Source organism: Enoplosus armatus, chromosome 10 (assembly GCF_043641665.1).
Source record: "Enoplosus armatus isolate fEnoArm2 chromosome 10, fEnoArm2.hap1, whole genome shotgun sequence".
NCBI lineage: Eukaryota > Metazoa > Chordata > Actinopteri > Centrarchiformes > Enoplosidae > Enoplosus > Enoplosus armatus.
The window spans coordinates 11,822,029-11,846,071 of record NC_092189.1 but is presented as its reverse complement, the minus strand read 5'-3'; the positions used below and the strand labels follow the sequence as shown (position 1 = coordinate 11,846,071).

The 24,043-nt window shown below is 40.2% G+C and overlaps 2 protein-coding genes across 2 annotated transcripts; both read right to left on the bottom strand.

The window, feature by feature from the left end:
* Window positions 1-4,000: 4,000 nt before the first annotated feature.
* Window positions 4,001-6,483, bottom strand: LOC139291758 (protocadherin gamma-A11-like). Its single transcript, XM_070913860.1, has 2 exons — window positions 4,105-6,483; window positions 4,001-4,006 (listed from the first exon to the last, which is right to left on the bottom strand). Exons 1-2 carry the CDS (start codon window positions 6,481-6,483, stop codon window positions 4,001-4,003), a joined length of 2,385 nt encoding a protein of 794 aa, XP_070769961.1.
* A 1,625-nt stretch (window positions 6,484-8,108) lies between these two features.
* Window positions 8,109-17,120, bottom strand: LOC139291757 (protocadherin beta-18-like). Its single transcript, XM_070913859.1, has 3 exons — window positions 16,924-17,120; window positions 8,226-10,647; window positions 8,109-8,144 (listed from the first exon to the last, which is right to left on the bottom strand). The coding sequence occupies exons 1-3, from the start codon at window positions 17,118-17,120 to the stop codon at window positions 8,109-8,111; spliced, it is 2,655 nt and encodes an 884-aa protein (XP_070769960.1).
* Window positions 17,121-24,043: the final 6,923 nt, after the last annotated feature.

Below are 24,043 nucleotides of genomic sequence, written 5' to 3'. Positions count from 1 at the left end.
CCTGAGACAAGAACGGAAAACAACTCGAAAACGTTGAATGGTGTTGTTTATCCCCGTGCGAAAACCTGTGTGGTCCAGTATAACATATCAAACATCAGTTGTACTTGCAAACTGCGTATTTGAAGCGAACGGCTGGCCAAAGCCCATCCAAGGGTGTAATTTGACAAGGAGAAGATCAAGCATACAGAACAAAGCAGGAGCAAGGGGTGGAGGCATGTTTCCTCTGCTGGTGAACAGCGACACTATGAGTTCAATTTCATCTCTGCACTTGCTTACACTGTAGCTGTTTTCTTGTTCGTCTCATTAAATTTCGGCACCAATCCACGCACAAAAAAAGAACATGAATATTCAAGTCAATGGATAGTTATATGAGAGTTATATTATAGATAATAAACATAACATTTGCATGGAAATGGCCCAAACTATTTTATCTCTGGCTACAGAAGAAAAAACATTCTCTCTGTAAATTCAGCATCCAGTACAAAATTCATAGTCACGGGTATCATTGAGAAAGTGAATGCACAAAAGTATTGAAGAGATGAAAACAAGCAGTATTCTTAAGGTGGAGTAAGAAGTGTAAAATGATAAAGATGTACACAGAGATTAAATTTAAAAAATCATATACAAATCCAATATTATAAAATGACAGGCATTAAGGGTCTTGGACTCGACAGATATTTACTAGCGAGCTAAAATGGAAAAACTAATCTTATTCAAGCTAGCCGTTACGGAATATGTTTATAAATCTTAGGGAGCTACCATGCTCATCAGGGTGTACTTCCGTTATTGTGCACACATAACATTTGCAAGGGAAGAAAATAAATAACCATTCATTCGTATTAAGAATTGATGTCTTAATAAGAAAGTGCCGTGGCATGAAATCAGTCTTGAAAGCACTATTGCACTGCATATAAGTGCCTCATCTGGATACATCCAGGACAAGGGCATGTTTACACTGAGGAGGAAGAAGCAGGACTTAATGTCACAAGGAGTCTTTAAGTTTCTACTTTGAAAAATAATTTAAAAGGGGTTCTGCTGAATACTGGATAAACAGGGATCAGATCTTAAAACATGTCATTGTGGGTCGTGATAACCTTCTAGTGTAAGCTGGTGGAAGACCTGAGCAGTATCTTGTCCATTAAGTCCTTGTACTATCTGTGCTGGCTGGTTTGCTCATCAACTATCTAAACTGTAAGAATCAGTCTCTCTCTCTACATGTGTATGGTTTATGCCTCAAACATTATTTCACTGACTTACATACTTGAAATTGTTCAATTTTGAAGTTATATTTTGGTTAGTCAGTCTGTAGTTAAAGTCAAGTGCTATATTTCCTCTTTCTTGTACCTGTCAGGTTGACTATGACGCTGTGGAAAACGGGAATAATCTGTACACCACAACAGGAGTTCATTGTAATAAAACAAGCACAAAACCTGTCAAGGGCCAGCTCGCATGTGTCTATAGTTCAGACTATGGGTCTTTGTCAGCACAATACAGCAACATTTATGAGCTAAAGCCAAGCCATATTGCCAGAAGAAAATTACATCTTCCTAGTGTTAAGCCTTACTAAGATGGCTTTAGTGAAGGATCTTTAATCAGGATACAGAAAAAAAACAGCCTTGAATAAATTCCTTTAGATATTCACAGATCAATAGAAACATTTTAACATTCATTATCAGGGGGACACAAAGATTAACCCATGACACGTGTGCTTGCCTCAACCAAAGCAGTTAAATAGTGAACTCCGGTATACCAGTACATGGTAGGTTTAGTGTGATGTTGGTGCATCTCATACTAACACTAAATGGCTTGGTGGCAGACAGTATTGAACCCTATCTCCAGCAACATTCTTAGCAATGTACTGTAAATTTAAACTGTTTTGGAAAGGTGGTACCACATAGTGCTATTATGAATGAAGGATGAGCAACTGGACAAAGTCTGTGTAGTGACACTACTGGTGGGTCAAAATCATGCTTGATTGTAATCAATCTAAATAAAAAACAATATTGACATAGTATAACTATAGAACAGGGGTCGGCAACCCGCGGCTCTGGAGCCGCAAGCGGCTCTTCAGCCTCCTTGTAGGGGCTCCCTCTGGCCTTGACAAAAAAACATGAAAATGAATAACGGTTATTTCTTAATTCAATTTTTATTTATTTTATTTCTGTTTATGTTGTACGGTTATTTTGGAGTTCGAGGTGATACTTTAACATCGAATTAAAAAAAAGTTTTAATAATTTGTCAACTAAAATATGCGTCACACCCACGTCTACAGCCCTCGCCTTTACCTGCAGGCGGCTTCTTCAGTGTCCGCCCCCCCCGCCCTCGGTAAGCTAACCATGAGTAAATCCAAAAAAAGACAGATTAATTTGCCTTCACCACCAACGATGCTGGCTTACCCGTGTGTTTGATATGTGGCGAGAAATTAGCAAACAACAAAAAATGTAACGTTGAAAGACATTTTCAGAAAAAGCACTCAGCATTTGCTGAGAAGTACCAAACTGAAGATGAGCGAAAGAGAGCGATTTTGGAACTGCTACGGAAAGTTGAGCAGAGCAAACATACTTTCAAGAAGTGGATCAACTCTCCAAACTCAACTACAGCTGCTAGTTTTGTGGCAGCTCAGGAGATTGTAAGGAGGGGAAAGCCGTTCACAGACGGAGAATACATGAAAGAATCGTTCATAAAAATATCAGAGCATCTACTCTCAGACTTCAAAAACAAACAGGAAAAAGTACGCATTTGGAGTCCTGTCCATCTTTGGCTCAACATACTTATGCGAGCAGGTTTTCTCGAGCATGAACTTCATAAAGTCCAAAATATCGCTCCCGCCTCACCGATGACAGCCTGCAGTCCTGTGTGAAGGTCACAGTCACATCTTACAGCCCTGACATAGAGAAGATCTGCAGCGATCTTCAGAAACAGAAGTCACATTAAACAGGTGAGAACACGAGCATTTAATAGGCTATTATTTTTCAGAAAAACATTAATTTTAGAGCCGGAGCTGATGTGGTTTTGTTTGTATGTTCAGGTGCGTCGGTTGATTGCTGTACGTGACAGAAGAGGATGACAGCACACTGAAATGGACTTTAGTCACAAACATTCCTAATTGTATGTTTACTTTTTTTAAGCTGTGGCTATACGTTTTATTTATATTAAAGTGGGCTAGTTTCTATTTTATTAATTTTACACAAATATGGGAAGGACTCAAATAAGCCTGCATAGTTCAGTGTTTAATTCATGTCAAAGTTGGCCTCCACATGCACACTACATTTCTGTATGGGTTTTCCTTTGTTATAACAGGTAAAAATAGAAAAAGAATAAAACTTATGAAACTTTATAAGCTGTGTTATGTTTTGCGGCTCCAGACTATTTTCTTTGGTGGAAGAGGGGGCAAAATGGCTCTTTTGATAGTAAAGGTTGTAGACCCCTGCTATAGAACATTCCTTTATCTGCCAAGAAAACTCAAGACGTAGATCCTCGCAACTTACAAACTACATTAAAATGCAGAAAGGAGCTTGTTACTTGGTTGAAATGATCTTCAACACCAATACAAGGACAATCCTATCTTTGTCAGTCACGTTAGATTTTCTATGCATACTTAATTATTATTGATCAATACAATAACTACTATGAGTATTATCATTATTATTATACTGTATTTCCTGGACTATAATTGGTGTGTAATGGTCTATATGTTTGGTATGGTATTGTGTTTATATAGACTGAAGGCATGGGAATACTAGTAAGACCACACTAATAACATACTGACTCTACATCTTCACACTACAGATTAGACTCCCTCCTGTCACTATTCCCCCCAGTAAACAAGCTGCAGTGTTTGAAGGCAAAACTAGACTGTTGATTTGTTGGCTTTTCTGACCAAAAAAAAATATATCCGATGACTGCTACATGAAGAAATAACAAAAGGTGTTGATGTTACTTCAAACAATGAGACTTAAAAAATATTTTCCCTAAGACCCAACAAATCAAAAGATGTTCCTTACATCTGTGAACACACAGGTAAATAATTTTTATGTGCAACCCTGTCAGAAAAGACAGTAAGAAATATTTACATTAAGCTTCAGGAAGTAAAATTATTCCTACCTCAGGAGATCCGTCTGACTCTCCAAATACATCAGCAAAGTCACTTGGACTCTTCCTCAGAGTCTGGTCAGCAGGCAGCGTGTTGTCATTGTAAGACGTCACGAACTTAAAGTCACTGGTTCTAGACCCTGTTGTCAGGTAGGCGTCATAATTGTAAGTGCTGCGTAAAGTTCCTGTGCCGTCAACATCTGCGTAATTAGGAGGGAGATAAGCGCTGGGGATGGCGACTGCTCCATCAAACAACAGTCTGGGCTTTCTCCTGCGACAAAACCTCACACCCAGGATGATGATGATGAAGGTCAGAAAGAACGTGGACACTGAAACCAGCGCTATAATCAGATAAGAGGTCAGCTTGGAGTTCTTCTCGTCATAAGAAATATCCTTCAGTTCGGGCACCTCAGCCAAGTTATCAGAAATAAGTAAATACATGGAACAGGTGGCAGAGAGAGAGGGCTGTCCGTTATCTTTCACTGCCACAATAAGGTTCTGTTTCATGCTGTCAGACTCAGAAATGTCCCGCTGTGTCCGGATCTCTCCGCTGTGGAGACCGATAGTGAAAAGTCCCGGATCAGTGGATTTCACTATATGATAGGACAGCCAGGCGTTCTGTCCGGAGTCCGAGTCCACCGCTATCACTTTGGACACCAGAGAGCCTCCGTGTGCAGCTTTGGGGACCAGCTCGGTCATGAAGGAGTTGCCCTCCGGGGCGGGGTACAGTATCTGAGGAGAGTTGTCGTTCACGTCCGATATGAACACACTGACGGTCACGTTGCTGCTGAGCGGAGGAGAACCGTTGTCTCTGGCCATCACGTGGACTTTAAAACTCCTGAACTGTTCATAATCAAACGACCTCACAGCGTGGATCACCCCCGTGTCTCCGTTAACAGATAGATAGGAGGACACCGGGGCACCGTTCACCTCACCGGGTAACAGAGAATAAATCACTGTACCGTTTTGTCTCCAGTCGGGGTCTCGAGCAGTAACGGAACATAAAGTGGAGCCAGGTTTGTTATTTTCAGTCACATATGCGCTGTAGGACTGTTCCTCAAACACAGGCGGGTTGTCGTTGATGTCTGCTACAGATAACTCAACAGTTTTAGAGGAGGACAGAGGTGGAGAGCCCTCGTCAGTGGCAGTGATTGTAACGTTGTAATCAGACACTAGTTCACGGTCCAGTTGTCCTGTGGTCACCAGAGAATAATAGTTTTTAATAGAAGGAACCAACTTAAAGGGGACGTTTTGCTGAATGGAGCAGCGGACCTGTCCGTTAGTCTCAGAGTCTCTGTCCTGCACGTTAATGATGCCCACCTCTGTACCAGGTGACACGTTCTCAGGTATGGGGTTACTCAGTGATTTCAGATATATCACCGGTGCGTTGTCATTTATGTCAGTAACATCTATTATAACTTGGGCGTAAGAGGTTAACCCTAAACCGTCTTTAGCTTTCACTCTCATTTCAAAAGAGCTCGTTTCTTCAAAGTCAATCACACCAGTTACTTTAATTTCACCGGTTTTGGGATCAATAGAAAATACATTTATGTCATCATCAGATACGTGGCCGAAGTCATATGTCACATCTCCATTCACTCCTTCATCTGCGTCTGTAGCACGAACATTAATCACTATGGTATCTGGAGGAGAGTCTTCGGGCAGACTGGCTTTATAAAGGGCCTGGCTAAACACTGGGGCGTTATCATTAGCATCCAGCACAGTGACGTGAATGACTACTGTACCTGATCTCTGAGGAGAGCCACCATCTAAAGCTGTGAGAAGCAAAGTCATCTCTTTTTGCTTTTCTCGATCAAGTGTATTCTCCAGCACGAGCTCAACCTTGTTACTATCAACAGCGAGAATAAAGTTGTCGTTCTTCTGTAGGTTGTACCTTTGAACAGCATTTTGACCTATATCTGCGTCATGGGCCTCCTCGATAGAGAAGCGGTTACCTTTGTCTGCTGACTCACTTATTTCCATTTCAATCAAATTGTCTTTGAATTTCGGTGAGTTGTCGTTCACATCTTGAATATGAAGACTAAGTCGATGAAGTTCCAGAGGGTTTTCTAACACCAGATCTACATTCACAACACACGAGGGTTTCTTGCCACAAAGGCTTTCTCTGTCAATTCTCTCCGATGTGATCAAGTCCCCGGTCCTCGGATTAATATCACAGTATCTCTTACGAGTTCCCTCAAAATCAACACGGACCTTGCGTGAGGATAAGGTCCTCAGATCAAGACCGAGATCTTTGGCTATATTTCCGATAACAGACTCGCGTTTCATCTCTTCTGGAACAGAATAACTCAGGTCTCCATTAACGAGCTGCAGCGTTACAATAAAGAAAGCGAAGCAGAAGATCGGGCCTGAAAATCCTTTGTCTCCCATCCTGACACAAAAAGGCGTCCTCAGCTTGTACAACTTATCCTTTCCAGTGCGAAAAAAATAAAGCTGCCCAAAACACTCAATAATCCAACACTTCACAGAAATGTACACGGGAAAATACGTTCGGAAACGTGAACGTGTCTAAGGCAAATCTGCAACTGATGTCTATGTAGTAGTAGTGGGTGGAGTGGTGAGCGCTTATTTTCTGTCAGCCAACAGCGACACCATGAGCCACTTTTCATCTTCACACCAGTATGTGAGACGAAATATTATTCACCAAGTTTCAAACCACATTAACATAATATTCCCTCACGTTCAAATAAACTGTGCATGAGTCGTAAAACTTTTATTTTCTTAAAACACACACGCGATCTATTCATTGTAATTGAATCGGCTTCGGCTATATAGGTCCAGTTCAACCGAGCACAACTGAGCTCAATGAGATTTGGGTTCAAGTAGTTACCATTCATTTAGCTTTCTTAAACCGATAGCCTCATATACATGAATGAGACTATCGGAAAGGCCATTCTGCTGTTTGAGCCTCCGAAAAGGGAAGACCAACAAAACTATGAGTACTACATTGTAACTAAAAAATTACATCATGATTATATAACATGTAGTAACTTATTGCATTTGAAACTGTGGTTGAGCGCTCCATGTTAAAACGATGAGCTGGGGCAACCAGCTAAATTACAGCAATCCAAAGTTTTCGATATATACATAGATTCAATTACCATTAAAATGATGACAACATGGCGGAGGACAATGAGACATCTCCAGTTGCGGCTGTGACGGAGCGCTTGAGGAGTGTTTCAGCACCACGGACAGATGCCGTGAGATTTGGCAGCGCTGGAGGCACAAAGATATTGAACACTGTGTTGGTCTCCTGGTCAGTGTTCTTAGACTCTTGTAATGTGACTTAGAGACAGTTGGACAAAGTAAACAGTGACTTATTCTTAAACCTAAACCTGCACCTCTACCTGCAGGATGCGTCAAACATGTTTCCATCACTTGCTAATGGGTGACAATCGGTGACACATGCTGATAACTGAAAACAGTTTTACAGCTAACAATGTAAAGTTTAAGACTCACGAGAGACTGCGCGAAGCACTTGTTTGAAAAAACTTTTCATTCTGTGCCAACTTCACCCATAAACACACTTCACAGGGAAAAATGTTCGTGTAACTATAAATGTTTCCACAAGGCGCAGGTTTTCTGCTGACAAAGATCACGCTGAAGCAACTACTGGGTCGGGAATTATTTGATTTTGCTTAATACTGAGTAAGTGCCACTTAAGAGAATAGGATACCAAAAGAGCAACTGTATGAAACCAATTAGCTGAATTACATATTAAGCGTAACTATTTTCTCACGGAATCATATTTAAAAGTTTATCTCTCCAAGACAGGACCTGAAAACAATCTATCAGAAGGGCACTGACAAGTATGTGTTGACAAATACGAAAAATAAAAAAATAAAAACGTTTCGAAAGTGAGGAGTCACGTGGTTTTGACGGACAACAGGAAAAAACAAGTAACAATTGGCTGACGTAGCCTTTTTTGCGAAGCAAGGCGAGACCAAACACAGAAGTTTCCCTCCATTAAGCAAACAATTCATTTCAACAACCACTCAATCACGTATATATTTCGGAGACATGACCACGTGCTGCAGCCACACAGACATTACAATGAGTCAATGAAGAAGCCAAAATGCATTGTGACAAGTGAAGTAGTGAACGGTTCCTACCTCTACAGACGACTCTAAATCTTCAAACGGATCAGCGAAGTCACTTGGACTCTTCCTCAGAGTCTGGTCAGCAGGCAGCGTGTTGTCATTGTAAGACGTCACGAACTTAAAGTCACTGGTTCTAGACCCTGTTGTCAGGTAGGCGTCATAATTGTAAGTGCTGCGTAAAGTTCCTGTGCCGTCAACATCTGCGTAATTAGGAGGGAGATAAGCGCTGGGGATGGCGACTGCTCCATCAAACAACAGTCTGGGCTTTCTCCTGCGACAAAACCTCACACCCAGGATGATGATGATGAAGGTCAGAAAGAACGTGGACACTGAAACCAGCGCTATAATCAGATAAGAGGTCAGCTTGGAGTTCTTCTCGTCATAAGAAATATCCTTCAGTTCGGGCACCTCAGCCAAGTTATCAGAAATAAGTAAATACATGGAACAGGTGGCAGAGAGAGAGGGCTGTCCGTTATCTTTCACTGCCACAATAAGGTTCTGTTTCATGCTGTCAGACTCAGAAATGTCCCGCTGTGTCCGGATCTCTCCGCTGTGGAGACCGATAGTGAAAAGTCCCGGATCAGTGGATTTCACTATATGATAGGACAGCCAGGCGTTCTGTCCGGAGTCCGAGTCCACCGCTATCACTTTGGACACCAGAGAGCCTCCGTGTGCAGCTTTGGGGACCAGCTCGGTCATGAAGGAGTTGCCCTCCGGGGCGGGGTACAGTATCTGAGGAGAGTTGTCGTTCACGTCCGATATGAACACACTGACGGTCACGTTGCTGCTGAGCGGAGGAGAACCGTTGTCTCTGGCCATCACGTGGACTTTGAAACTCCTGAACTGTTCATAATCAAACGACCTCACAGCGTGGATCACCCCCGTGTCTCCGTTAACAGATAGATAGGAGGACACCGGGGCACCGTTCACCTCACCGGGTAACAGAGAATAAATCACTGTACCGTTTTGTCTCCAGTCGGGGTCTCGAGCAGTAACGGAACATAACGTGGAGCCAGGTTTGTTATTTTCAGTCACATATGCGCTGTAGGACTGTTCCTCAAACACAGGCGGGTTGTCGTTGATGTCTGCTACAGATAACTCAACAGTTTTAGAGGAGGACAGAGGTGGAGAGCCCTCGTCAGTGGCAGTGATTGTAACGTTGTAATCAGACACTAGTTCACGGTCCAGTTGTCCTGTGGTCACCAGAGAATAATAGTTTTTAATAGAAGGAACCAACTTAAAGGGGACGTTTTGCTGAATGGAGCAGCGGACCTGTCCGTTAGTCTCAGAGTCTCTGTCCTGCACGTTAATGATGCCCACCTCTGTACCAGGTGACACGTTCTCAGGTATGGGGTTACTCAGTGATTTCAGATATATCACTGGTGCGTTGTCATTTATGTCAGTAACATCTATTATAACTTGGGCGTAAGAGGTTAACCCTAAACCGTCTTTAGCTTCCAACCTAATTTCAAAAGAACTCGTTTCTTCAAAGTCAATCACACCAGTTACTTTAATTTCACCGGTTTTGGGATCAATAGAAAATACATTTTCATCGTCATCAGATACGTGGCCGAAGTCATATGTCACATCTCCATTCACTCCTTCATCTGCGTCTGTAGCACGAACATTAATCACTATGGTATCTGGAGGAGAGTCTTCGGGCAGACTGGCTTTATAAAGGGCCTGGCTAAACACTGGGGCGTTATCATTAGCATCCAGTACAGTGACGTGAATGACTACTGTACCTGATCTCTGAGGAGAGCCACCATCTAAAGCTGTGAGAAGCAGATTTATCTCTTTTTGCTTTTCTCGATCAAGTTTATTTTCCAGCACGAGCTCAACCTTGTTACTGTCAACAGCGAGAATAAAGTTGTCGTTCTTCTGTAGGTTGTACCTTTGAACAGCATTTTGACCTATATCTGCGTCATGGGCCTCCTCGATAGAGAAGCGGTTACCTTTTTCTGCTGACTCACTTATTTCCATGTCAATCAAATTTTTTTTGAATTTCGGTGAGTTGTCGTTCACATCTTGAATATGAAGACTAAGTCGATGAAGCTCCAGAGGATTTTCTAACACCAGATCTACTTTCACGACACACGAGGGTTTCTTGCCACAAAGGCTTTCTCTGTCAATTCTCTCCGATGTGATCAAGTCCCCGGTCCTCGGATTAATATCACAGTATCTCTTACGAGTTCCCTCAAAATCAACACGGACCTTGCGTGAGGATAAGGTCCTCAGATCAAGACCGAGATCTTTGGCTATATTTCCAATAATAGTCTCGCGTTTCATCTCTTCTGGAACAGAATAACTCAGGTCTCCATTAACGAGCTGCAGCGTTACAATAAAGAAAGCGAAGCAGAAGATCGGGCCTAGCGCTGAAAATCCTTTGTCTCCCATCCTCGGAAATAAACCCGTCCACGGCTTGTACAAATGACTGCACAGACCAAAAATATGCAATTCCAAACCAGAGTCAATAATCCAACATTTTATAACAGTGAACACGATGGAAAATAGTCGTGGAATGAAGGCATTCTCCTGAGAAATTACAACCGATTTAAATGCAGTAACAGTGGGTGGAGATGTCTGTGCTACTTTTGTGCTAGCCTACAGCGGCACCATCAGTCTGTTTTCACTCTTTGCACCTTCATGCAATATTCTCGATCAGGTCGAAACCCGCCTTATCTTCACCTACTTTCACGCGAACTGTGTGCCACATAAACGCTATAATCTATGTATAATGTTCAAAGATAAATAAATAGCTGATTGAATAGACAATCTTTTTATTTTACTGAAGTCATGTCCAACGTGTATTTACACTCTGACAAAAACCTAAATATTGCATACAATTTGCTAATAAACCATGATAGAAATGCACCTTTCAGCACCATCATTAAATATCTGAGCTATTATTCATTTCACTATACAATAAAGCCTGTAGTTTAGTTTATTCAATTTATTTGTAAGGGACCAGGTACCAAAAGTAATCTCACACAAGAAGAGACATATTCTACCTGATTTAGTTACTACCTCCCTATATACATATATACATATATATATATATGTATATAGTAATAGTAGTAGTAGTAGTAGTACAAACATGCAGCAAATTCAGAAAATATGGCTAAAAGAGAAAAAGTTTCAAGTTGTAATAGTTGTTTCAGGACCACGGACAGAGACAACAGGACGATCACATGGAATGGGAAGTTACCAGTTTCTCTCCAGTCAGGGTCCCAAGGAGTGACAGAATGCTAAGTGCATTAGCATGCTAATAATTCCCACATAATATCCATAATTAACACAACCACCTTCAACATGCCAATGTATCTTTGTCCTACAATGGCCAAAAATGTAAAAACCACACTGACAAATAAGGCAGTAAGACAGTCGGAAAAAACACAGAACACTGTGAGTAAATTACTGTTTCAGCTCCATGCAAAGCATCACACATTGACAAACATTTCTTCTACAACATTAGTATCAACAATGAAAAAAAAAACAGATCTCCAGATTTGACTTTATGTTAACATTGTCAATGAATCTCTTCAAAATGGCTTAAAAACAAGATGGTACACACTCAACATAATAAAACTTAATCCACTTAAACTCATCATGAGGGCAAAAAATTCAGTCAGCAATACAATGAAACAAATGCATATCATAGTCTACATTATGACCACAATGCCATGCCACATCTGGATATGTGTTAAAAGAGAACTTCACCAATTTAGCATTGCACCCCTATAACACTGTTGGACAGTTAAAAAGGAAAAGATCAAAATGAATATGAAGAACCAGAGAGATCGTCTTTATCTATTCTATTATTCCACACATTCTTCTTGAGGAAATTTATCAGATTTCGCGCAGTTCCCTCTGGAGCCACAGAAGGCAACTTTCTTCACATATGCAGTAGTACTCGCCAAGCCCAACAGACTTTGATGTGTAAAATTGGTGGAGTTCAACAGTGACCTTTCAATGCTGTTCAGTTTTCCAATGTCATTCTACATTGGGCATTTGCTCCACTGAATCACACAGATGTTACAGTGGTACTGTTTCTCTGTACAAGTTCCTGGTAAATTAGCTGTATCTCAAAAACACTATTGTACACAACTATTGTTTACCGCGGAATTTATCTGGTTTTGATCAACAACTCTGTGCAGTAGACAACTGGTTTCTGTTGGTGGTATTTGTGGAATAACTGGTCTAACTTTATCGCTGTGTTCGAACCGATTTCTCCATTCTCTCATTTTCTCTTCTTAATGGTAAATGTCACATATCAGCAATTCAACCAAAACTACTGCAAGGGCTGTGTTAGCGGTTCAGTTTCAGCATCAACAAACTCAACTCCAGTAATGTCAAAGTGATCGTTAAGTTATGGTGACATCATACTAACAATGCAGTAACATTATGCTTTAAAGGTGGATGGATATTAGCAGTCAAGTCGGTACGAATGTCATAAAATATGAAATGAATTTATTTTTGTCAACATCCTGGATTTTGTTCTCATGAGTGTGTTAAAGGCTCATTTCTTCTTTGTTACATAAAATTCAACATCATTTACTCACCAGTACTGCAGTTTGGAAAGATGAGTAGAGGAATGTTTGTATTGTCTTTCATGATGGGTGGAAAAAGGGATAACACAAAAGTAATGTGAAATTCAAAATATTTACCATATTGACATACATTTTTAACACATCTCTCTGTCTTTGATAAAGTTCCCTTCCAAAGTCACTGACAAAAGTTGTTCCCATTCCCTCTGCATGGAGTTAAGTTTGTTTCAATATCGATTATCGATTACTAGCTATGTTTTCAAGCTCAAAAGGCCCATAAACTCTTTATAAGCATTGGTGTTGTTGCACTGAACACACTTAACTTTTGCTCTATTAACATTAGTTCATAACTACTACAAATGTTGTCAGTGACGGTTTACTTTTTATATTTCGTTTTTTCATCTGCAGCGGGTATGGAGATAGATTTGTGTGAACAGATCGACAATGTGTAATGTGCAAATATAAGCACTGTCCACAAATACAAAATCGCAAAAATATTTTGCAAATACAACACGGATCTGCAAACACACATAAAAACTCCACAAATTAAAAAAGGTCCGTGACTACATTAATTTACAAACAAAAGAAAAGCATTTGTGCATATCTTCCTAACATTTGCAATTTTAAAACAGACATTTGTGAATCCAGTTTTTATTTATTAATCGAAAAGGCATTTGTGGATTTCCAGTCTATGCTTGTGGCTTTACATTTTACACACAGAGTTTTGAGACAAACTTTCAGCCAGTCCGAAAATCCACTCGTATCACTCGGCCATTTTCTGATAGCAAGTGATTGCCTGTTGGTGGCGTCATTTCCGCATTTCAAAATAAGAGCACGCAGTCTTTCTATGACCTGTTTTAAATAATCAGTGATAAGTAACGTGCATTCATAATTTTATTGTATTAATGTGACACAGTGAGTATTAGTGTGTGTTTATTTGTTCAATGTGTAATATCTAGCACACACCTTTGTATACATTTCTGTTTGAGTACGAAAGGCACAAGGATGATTGTGGTCAATTTTCAGGTCTGTAAAGCCGTGGGCTTGCGCTTCAGAAAACACTAACAGAAATGTATACCAAAGTTTGTGTTAGATAACATAGAACATAGAACAAATACACAGACACTAATTCTCACTGTCATATTAACATAATAAAACAATGCACGTTACTTATCTTATTTAAGAAAAACAGCTCAAAGAAAGACTGCGTCCTCTTCTTTTGAAGTGCGGAAATGACGTCACCAACCGGCAATCACTTGCCATCCAAAAATGGCGGAGTGATACGAGTGGATTTTCGTTCGGACTGGCGGGAAGTTTGCCTCAAAACTCCGCGTGTGTAAAATGTAAACCCACAAGCATAGAATTGAGATCCACAAATGCCTTTTCGATCGATAAATAAAAACTGGATTCACCAATGTCTGTTTGAAAGTTGCAAATGTTAGGAAGATATTCACAAATACTTTTTATTTATTTGTAATTACATGTTTTCACAGATATTTTCTTTTAGTTGTGGAATTTGTTTGCAGATCCGTTTTATATTTGCAAAATATTTTTGTGAGTTTACAAAATGTTTTTGTATTTGTGGAAGGTGTTTTATATTTACAGATTACACATTTACACACGGATTGTTGATCTATTCACACAAACGGTTGACAGCCTGTTCAGTGCAACAGTACAAATACTTATAAAGAGTTTATGGGCCTTTTGAGCTTGAAAACATAGCTACTGATCGATGGGATTTGTTATTGGTCTAGACTAGTGACTAATGGATAGGACGTGGGTTTTCTTTCCTTTTATTACTGAATCCATTTAAATTGTGTACTTTTCCTTGTGGTTTTCTGTTTGTTTTGTCATCTAGTACACTTTTCATGTTACCTAGCAGTTACGTGTTCTCGTAGGTTAATCATGAAATGTGAAATTTATTTTATGAAAATCTGAAGCATACACCTGTACCAATTTTGTGAACGCCAACAAGACAGCGAAATTTAAAGTTTAAAGTTCCTTACCAGGTTGCGTAGTAGAGTCCGGTACCTTCTCTAACAAGTTAGCATTTGTAAAACGAGACTTTAAAAAGCAGCTAATGTATGTTGAATCTTGCTAGCTTAGTACTAAAGCTGGTAAAGCTTACTTTGGCGTTATTAAGCTAATGGTTAACTTCCGTTACTAGCCAGTTTTGTTGCAGTTATGGTTACCATAGTGAAGACGTTAAATTAACAATTAATATTATGTCATTGATTTTGTAGCTGCTGAAGTCCTCAACAACTGAGACGGTCTTCCCGGTAGTTTAAGCCAAATTGCTGGACGTTCATATTTAACATTTCAACAATAATGGGAAGAGAATAAAGTAGAAGAGGCAAGCACCTCAAAGAGCTAGCATAACGACTAATTCGCGGATGGGGACTCTTTTGTGTGACGGACAAGCGCTTACCCTTAATTACTTCCCCCATCCGGCAACACTAATTTGAATATTTAAATATTCATTTGAATATTTAACTTACCAGTGCCATGGTTTTATTTATGAGTTAGATTGTCACATTTAGATTTAGGATTTAGATTAAACATTTACAATAATGTTTAATTAATTTTTTTAGATGTATGATTTAAATGTAACATTTTGTAGATACAGACAAACTTAGCCAAACTTGGGCCTTACCCATGTTTAAAAAAAAAGTGCTGCAAAAGTTCCCTCTTGGATGCCGCTACAGTAGATAAAACATGATAAAAGGCCCTCTACGGTGGCCTAATGTCCAAGAAAACGTAATAAAGTGCCCTCTAGGATGTCCTTGCCCTGGAGAAAACATGATGCAGGGCCCTCCCTTCATGCTAGCAAATTATTAGGACTGTATTTGCCTCTAAATTGTTCAATAGTTAATAGTTCCTTGTGTGTGTTTTTATTACAGGGGTGTAGTAGTTATACTTTAAACCAGGGTTTGGAGCTGTTTCAGCATAAATGCATCATGACTTTCTGCATGCTGGTGCCCTACTGCATGCAGCTGGTGCCCTTTTAATCTTTTCACTCATGACCCTCAGACAACCTGGGTCGGCCACTGGCCACAGGATCTATTTCAGGCCCTATCTTGTGCACAGTTTCTATAAAAACTATTGTCTCTTAAATATGTAAGTGCCAAATTCACTCGACTCCTTTACTCTATTTCTGATTCTATCCAACAAACCACTGAAAAATGTGTCCATCCCTCTCCTTTAATGCAATGCAAGACACTCTTACCGTAGATTAATACTTAATGCAAATAACACATAATTGATACTGTTCTCAAGATTCAGACAACAATTTTCCTATCTCCTCTATGACCCAGTTTATAATTGAAAGGGTGACAGAATTCAAATGTCTTGGAATATGGTTTGATGGGAAGTTTAAGCATTTCTTTGTGTTGTAGAAAAAGGATTCTTGAACAAGTTTTCTTCTTAGTGCTGGATTACAGGTTCGCCATTCATTCATCAGTCTCAGAGATTCAGTTTATCATCATAAGAGAAAGTCAGCACAGTCAAAAAGAAATTACATTGCACTGAATTACATTTAAAAGTACATGAAAAAGTCAACATGTATGTATGTATGTGTATTTCTAATATTAATGTGATTGTCTATGTTATTCTGTAAAAATGCTGCGGACTTTTACACCAACCATGCAATATTATGAACTATGGGCTTATTTTGATCCAGTGTTCAATATATACACTACCGGTCAAAAGTTTTAGAACACCCCAATTTTTCCAGTTTTTTATTGAAGATCATGCAGTTTAATGTCTCACTGTACTCTGAAATGAAAGCATAGAACAAACAATTGAAGTTAAAAAAGAAATCATGGAATCGATTTATAAACCAAAATGTATTATAAACTTTTGACTCATCAAAGTAGCCACCTTTGGCAGATATAACAGCTGAACACACTCGTGGCATTCTTTCAACAATGGAAATCAAATATTCTTCAGAAAGTTCTTCCCAACTCTGTTGCAGAAGTTCCCATAAATGTGTGGCACTTGTAGGTTGCTTTGCTTTCACTCTTCTGTCCAGTTCATCCCAAACCAGCTCGATGGGGTTTAAGTCTGGAGACTGTGCTGGCCACTCCATGTTTTCAAGCTTACCATCTTTTTTCCTAAGGTAGTTCTGGCATAGCTTGGACTTATGTTTTGGGTCATTATCTTGCTGTAGGATGAACCCCTGACCAACTAGGTGCATACCAGAGGGTACTGCATGGCACTGCAGAATGCTGTGGTAGCCGTTTTGGTTCAAGGTGCCTCTCACTCTGTTCAAGTCACCGACCCTGGATCCAGCAAAACAGCCCCAGACCATCACGCTTCCTCCTCCATGTTTGACAGTTGATGTCACACACTGAGGAACCATCCTTTCGCCTACTCGACGGCGTACAAAAATCCTGCGTGATGAACCGAAGATTTCAAATTTTGTTTCATCAGTCCATAACACCTTCTTCCAGTCTTCAGTAGTCCATTGGCTGTGTTTCATGGCCCAGGCAAGCCTCTTTTTCTTATTCTGACGTCTTAGCAATGGCTTTCTTGCTGCAACTCGACCTGTCAAACCTGCAACTCAAAGTCTTCTCTTCACAGTTGAAACTGAGACTTGCTTACTACGACCACTATTAAGCTGTGCTTGAAGCTGTTGTCCTGTGAGCTGCCTATCACGCAAGCTGTTGACTCTCAGAAACTTGTCTTCTGATTCTGTTGTGGCTTTGGGTCTGCCAGATCTCTTCCTGTCAGAATTTCCCCCAGTTTCTGAGTGCCTTTTGATGGTGAAGGAAACTGTACTCACTGACACCTTGACTTTCTTCGCAATTTCTCTGTAGGAAAGACCTACATTTTTAAGTTTTATGATGGTCTGTCTCTCTTCCATTGTTAATTGCCTTTTCCTCACCATTTTTATAGCAACACACTACTTTCTGCAGTACAATACTGTTCAAATAATGCTCACGAAGGTATGGTACCACGGTGTGTTCCAACACTACTTTTATGCAGACAGAGGGGGTTGTAAGTAATCAAGAAAAGTTGGGACACCTGTAGGAATTGGTAGCACCAACTTTCAAGGCTTGATCAACCTCCATTGCTGCAGAACAGCTTTAAGTTGTTAACCCATTTCTTGTTCCCTGAAAAAGGCCTTGTTGTATAATTCCGAAATGTACATTATTTTTCAGTTTTGGGTAACCTTACCTTTTTTTTATCCTCTGGCAGTTCATCACTTACCTTTGTACCATTTAAAGCTATTCATTGGACTTGAACTGCTTGAATTTCAATAAAAAACTTGAAAAATTGGGGTGTTCTAAAACTTCTGACCGGCAGTGTATATATATTTTTTTCTTTCATATTTATTGAGTCATTGTTTGAATGCATACAGTATATAACAGCCGCAGAAATGAACCAGGGGAAACACCAATGTTTTTAAGTTTTCTTTATTTTCATATGTGAGGAAAAAAATATTACATTGAAAATCTAATTATTCTTGTTTTTATAATTATATGTTTTACTACCCTTTCCTTGCTCTCCACCACTTTCTTGCGTAAGTGATTCTGATTATCAACTAAGTGAAAGTTCAAATAGGATATGACAAATTGTCTTTTCATGAAAACAACTTTTTTTTATCTAGTTAGTTGTTCTGCTACTGTGGCCAAATGTGCTGTGCTACTTTAACCAGGAGATGGCGCCTTTCGCTTAGCACACCTGCAGATGGAGTAAGTGAAACGGGTAGGAATGAATGAATGGGAAAGGCAATGTGCTGACAACATGTAGTATTTTCAGACAGTAAGGTTTATAACATGAACCTCTGACATTGTAAACACTCTAACAGCTACGTCCATTTCCTTGTTACATTTAACTCCCTGAAAATGATGGAGCGTCTCAGGCAGTGACAAAGGGATACGTCGTGCACGCGCTGCATCATGGTACATGACGTCCAACACTCCATTCTGTCACACTCTCAAACACAGCATAGTAACCTATCAAATGGCCTCTGCATTGACTGCAATGTTTTTGTGTTTTAGGCTATTGCAGGCAGAGATTATTACAGTGGAGACCAGTTTTTGTTTAGACACATTTTTCATTATTTCTAGCGCGGGCGGTTGTCACACCTTCTGCAAAAGGCTACAGTTTTGGGGTGGCACAGCCTGCATAGTAACCAGCCTGTTTGAAATGCAGTAGATTTGCCTCTAACAAATAGATAGATAGATAGATAGATAGATAGATAGACAGATAGATAGGACACCAACTATCAAGGCCAAATTCAAATTTGCTCTTTCATGCTGCTTTCATTCATTTATATTTATGCTACCAGTAGACCAATTAAGATCATTTGCATTAATCATGACAGCAAATTTACTTAATTCTCAACCTGTCTGTCCCTGTTTCATTAACCCTCTTTCTGTCTCTCTCTCTCTCACACACACACACAGACACACACACACACTGTGCCTCTACAGTCTAATGTGTAGTCCTGTTATTGCTACAGGCCAACATTATTGTGCACATTAATCTATCCATCTTCATAGTGGCTGCTTCCTCCGAGTCACTCCATTTGCCTCCTCAGCAGGATGATGGTTTTGCTGAGTCACTGCAGCTGGAGACATCAGCAGCCAACACACCCATAAAGACAAACACATGCACACTTCAGTTCCAGTGTGCCCTGATTTGACATATGCTTAATCTGTTTTATCACATGTTTAAAGACCTCTTTCACATTATTTGACCATTTTCCTTTATATTTCACTGTTTGGCCTTCCTCTCTTGGTCATGTTCAGTCCAAATTGCCTACATGACGGTAGACTCATGCATGCAAAACATAGTGAAGTCTATGTGTATGTTGTGTTTGAACTGGTTTACATTTGTCTCTGTGGACTGGACAGCTCATAAAGAGAGTGAGCAGAGTGGCCCACTGCTCTGCTTGCATGGCTCTGTTCACTCTGCCATAATATATATCCATATTCATTAGCCAGAGATTCACTGTTCTGCAGACCAAACACTGCAGGCTACTTTTCTGCACACTGAGCCGGTTTGCTTGCTTGTTAATTTGTTTGTTTAACTTGAATGAGCCAAAATTCTGAAAGACCAGAGCACATTTTGTGAATGCTCATGGGAATATGTAACTGTAGGCATTTTAAATGTGTGGGTGTTAGTGGTTTTTGTAAAGTGTTGTTCTTCCACAGAGGTGCTGTTGTTAACAGTGAAATGTCAGCGTGGAGTCAGAGACACTGTGTGTGGTATTGCATCATCAAACCAGCAGCCATAGTCATCTGTGCTGTCTGTGGCATTTGAAAGGACACACCCCCACACACACCATGACCCCATCCCAGGCACCCCGCTGCTTCGGCCCTCCTGTGTTTGCTAAGTATATAAGGCTGTTGCCATAGAGACTACTCCCCAAATAGCTGTAACCATAGAAACAATTTTGGTCTGTCTCCTCTGGAGAATGAAATAAAGAATGGGATGTAGCATTTTTGCAAGCAATTTAAAAAAAAAAGTGAACTTTTGACTTCTCTCTCTGCCATCTCACCTCCCTGGGTGCAAGATGAAAGCCAAAACTGGAGAGAGGGAGACTTCATTAACTTTATATATTTCAAGAGCAGCATAAACACACTCTATTTTACACTCAGCCTTGATTAAGTCTGAAATTTTGTTTATTCCAAACAAACAATATGGGGAATCTGTAGTTCCTAGAGCTCTAAATGACCCTTTAGGAAACTATTGAGCTGGCTGCTCGAGTAGATGACTGGATAAAAGTATTGATTATCAATGCTGTGTTTTTTTTATCTAGGCCAGCATGACTGATGTCTCTCTATTGTGGTCTTTTTTTTCAACAAACTCACCCGCTGGAATACAATAAATGTACTTAGCCACTCTATTAAATTATGTTGCCTCTGGAAGCTTCCTCTCACAAGGGACTGTGTGGACCATCTGTGACCGTGCCTTTCAGTGAGGAGAAATTAGGCACCAGTGCTGGGCAGGTCATTCAGCCTGTGTCTCTCATCTGAGATGCATGTCGGAGCAGAGAAAGAACCAGGATGTGAGCATGTGTATGATAGAGGAGATCAGCCTGTAGATAGTTTGTACTCTCTGAATGTGAGGAGATGCACTCTTTCCTCATTCTTGTTGCTGTTGCATTGACCCTTTTTAAAAAACTCTCCTGAGATAAAAGCCTCCTCTGTAAAATAAGTAGTCTGATACTGATTTCTAATTAAGGCTTTCATTACATAAGGCTGTTTTAATTAAAATATTCATTACACAGTATTTAAAAAGTACAGATGAACTGTGTACTCAAACAAGTTACCATTTTTAATAAAAAACCTAAACAAAGCTATTATCTAAATTGAATCATATTCTGTACTTCTACACACACACACACGCACCCAAAGACAATAAATTCACATTTACTTTTAAGAAAGAAAACTTTATTAGTGATTTATAAACAAAACACATTACCACTGTATCCATTTAGGTAAAATAAAAAAGTCAGAAAGTAAATGAAATAAATGAAATTCACTACTTCACTGTCACAGTTGATGAGCGGGTGTACAAAAAAAAAGGGTTTTACAACAGATCTGGGCTAGTCCATTTAGGACAGCACAATTCCACCATAGTTCACCACCATACATTGGGAAAGAATGACAGCATGAACGCTCACTAAACACAAGCATACACTACATATACGTTTTTTTACACTGGAATTTTTTTTGTTGTAATTTTTCTTTTTTGTAGAGTGAAAGGGAAGTGATAGCTCATCATAGGATCATACATATTTCAGTTACAATATTACAGTGTTAGTTAGATCGTCATGTCAAAGCCGGACACAGAGTGATTTTTTTTTTTTCATTTTTTTTTTTTTTCTCTCGCTTTGCTTGTTCTCTAAAGCAAAAATCATAGTTTGGTAAAAGAAAAAGAATAAACTTGCGTTGAAAGGTATCACACTATAGCATTTACAAATATCTAAAGAGGTTTAGTGGATGCCATACAACATCTGTGGAGCGTGAAGATTGTAGTACATAGATGTTTGGCAGACAGAAGTACATACAAATATCTCCTGTGCGAGTAATGAAGAAAAATGATAATACAAAAGAATAAAATCATAGCCATCTATCTATTTATATATATATTTCTCTATATAGTATGTGTTTCCTTAGAGCAGTACATGCAGCAGCCACTTAATGGAGTGACGTCATACTGAGCCGCAAAACTTTGGGGACGTGGCAACAAGTTACAGGCAGGGGAGGGGAACCAACAGAAGCAGGTCTTGAGGCATGTGTGTGCCCCTTTTTCAAAACCTCCTGAGAGAGGATTGGTGGGATATAGCTGTGGGATGGGAATCCATAGATGCCCGTATTTTTAGCAGATTTCAATTACTAATGTAGAGACAATCTATGCAAAGTCTACGCTACATTTACAGCGTACATAAAAGCTAATATGTGACTCAACGATCCTAAACAATCAATTTGGAGAACAACTTTCTTCTCTTGTACATGGAGGGGGAGGGCCAGCCCACGGCACCTGTCTCCTCACTTTATCCCAGTCCTCCACCCCTGTAAATCTGCCTCATCCCACCTGGTCCCCTCTCATCAGTGGCTACAAACAGGAAATGAACAGCGTACTGTAGAACTCACAAGTTAAAAGCACTGAACCGTTGTGCACTTAGAGACATCTGACAAGAGTTCAGGGCATAGACCCCCGACTGGGCTTCCCCAGGCCTCATCCACATTACTCCATGCTGTTCTCAGCACACCACAATGTTCAGAACAGGCCATTCCCAGGATCGATCCTGAGCAGGGGGGCAGAGCGGGGCTTAGGTGCAGTTTGAGGGTAAATGGGGGTGGGCATGACATGCAAAGAGCAGTTCAAGCTATGAGGAAGAAAAGAAAAAAAATCCAGAGTATGTAATAGTGAATCTCTTCAGAGAATAAACGAAAACAGATCAAGTTCACAAACTTCATCATCACATGAAGAGGCAGTCAGTAGGATGGGTGACCGTGGGGAAAAAGGCAGTTGGGGGAGGAGAGGACGGCTCGTGGCAGCTTGGGGCAAGTACAAGCAAGTGAGCAGTTGTAAACTCAAGGTATCAGGTAAGGAGTGGTTGCTACCAAACATTCAAAGCAGAAAGCATTAGGCTTTTGCTGCGGCAGGGGGAGAAGAGAAGGTGTTATCAAAATCTCGGGACTCTCCTATTATTCTGTTAGGTTTTATCAGAGTCCACTGACTGAAAGCGGAGTCACAAGCCAGCTCAGCTGGACTCTCCCCTCTGTGATCCTCAGGAGAACGTGAGGTATCCTCCCATCTCTCCATCTTTCGGTGCTGTGCTCTTTGCATTCCTCAGTTGGGGTTCTGGCTGTAGATGAAGCTCTCTGTGTCCTTCAAATGCAGTGAGCAAATACAGAGTGATTGCAAAGGATGCTGCTTCCATCCTGAGAGAGTTGATGTACACATGCGCACTGCAAAAGCAACTGTGCAGGACAAAAAGCTTGCAGTGTCTGGTTTTAAGCACATTTCTTTGATGTCAGTTGATTTTCTCCTTTTTTTTATTTCTCTCCCTCAAGTCTCAAGTGCTTTCCGTGTCTACTTTGTCATTGTAAGTGTGTGTATGTGTTGCCATGTTTGAATGTGTGAGCATGCGCATGTGTGCATGTGGTTTCATTGAGATCTCAGGAAACACTGTTGGTAATTATCAGAGGAATCTGCAGCAGTGTCATGTTAGCCTTAGTTTCAGTGACTCTCTCCTGTGCTATTTACAAGTAGTGTGTGTCCAGCTCCAGATGGAATACATCTGTCTCAATCTTCTTTGTCTTTCTTCTTTTCCTTGGCTGGCACAGAGCTTTTTGTTGTTCTTGTACAAAGTATTTGTCTTCTCTCAGAGAGAATGGTTTACACATCATAGTTGGGGAGGGGGTAAGACAGAGGTGCCAACGTGCCCAGTGGGTTAAAGGAGAAAAAATTCAAGACGAGGGCAAAGAGTGGTCCTTCCTAATTGGAACAGATGACTAACATGAGTTGACTCAGGGTGTATAGGCACATAGGGGCGTGGAGCAAAATCAATCATTTTATTGTTTATCAAGGCAAGATCAATAATTTACCTCAGTAAGTGACCGAAGGTAAAATAAATCTTGGTAAGGCCAGGTTCATAACAGAAAGAGCTTTAAAATATTATCATGGAAAATAGGTAATAAAATGAAATTGGAAAATCTGTAATAGTTTTCACATTTTCTTTTTGCCCAGTGGACTTTGGTTGGTACCTCTGTTTTAACAACGCCCTTTTCTTCTTTGCCGTTTTCTCTTTCTGCTCCT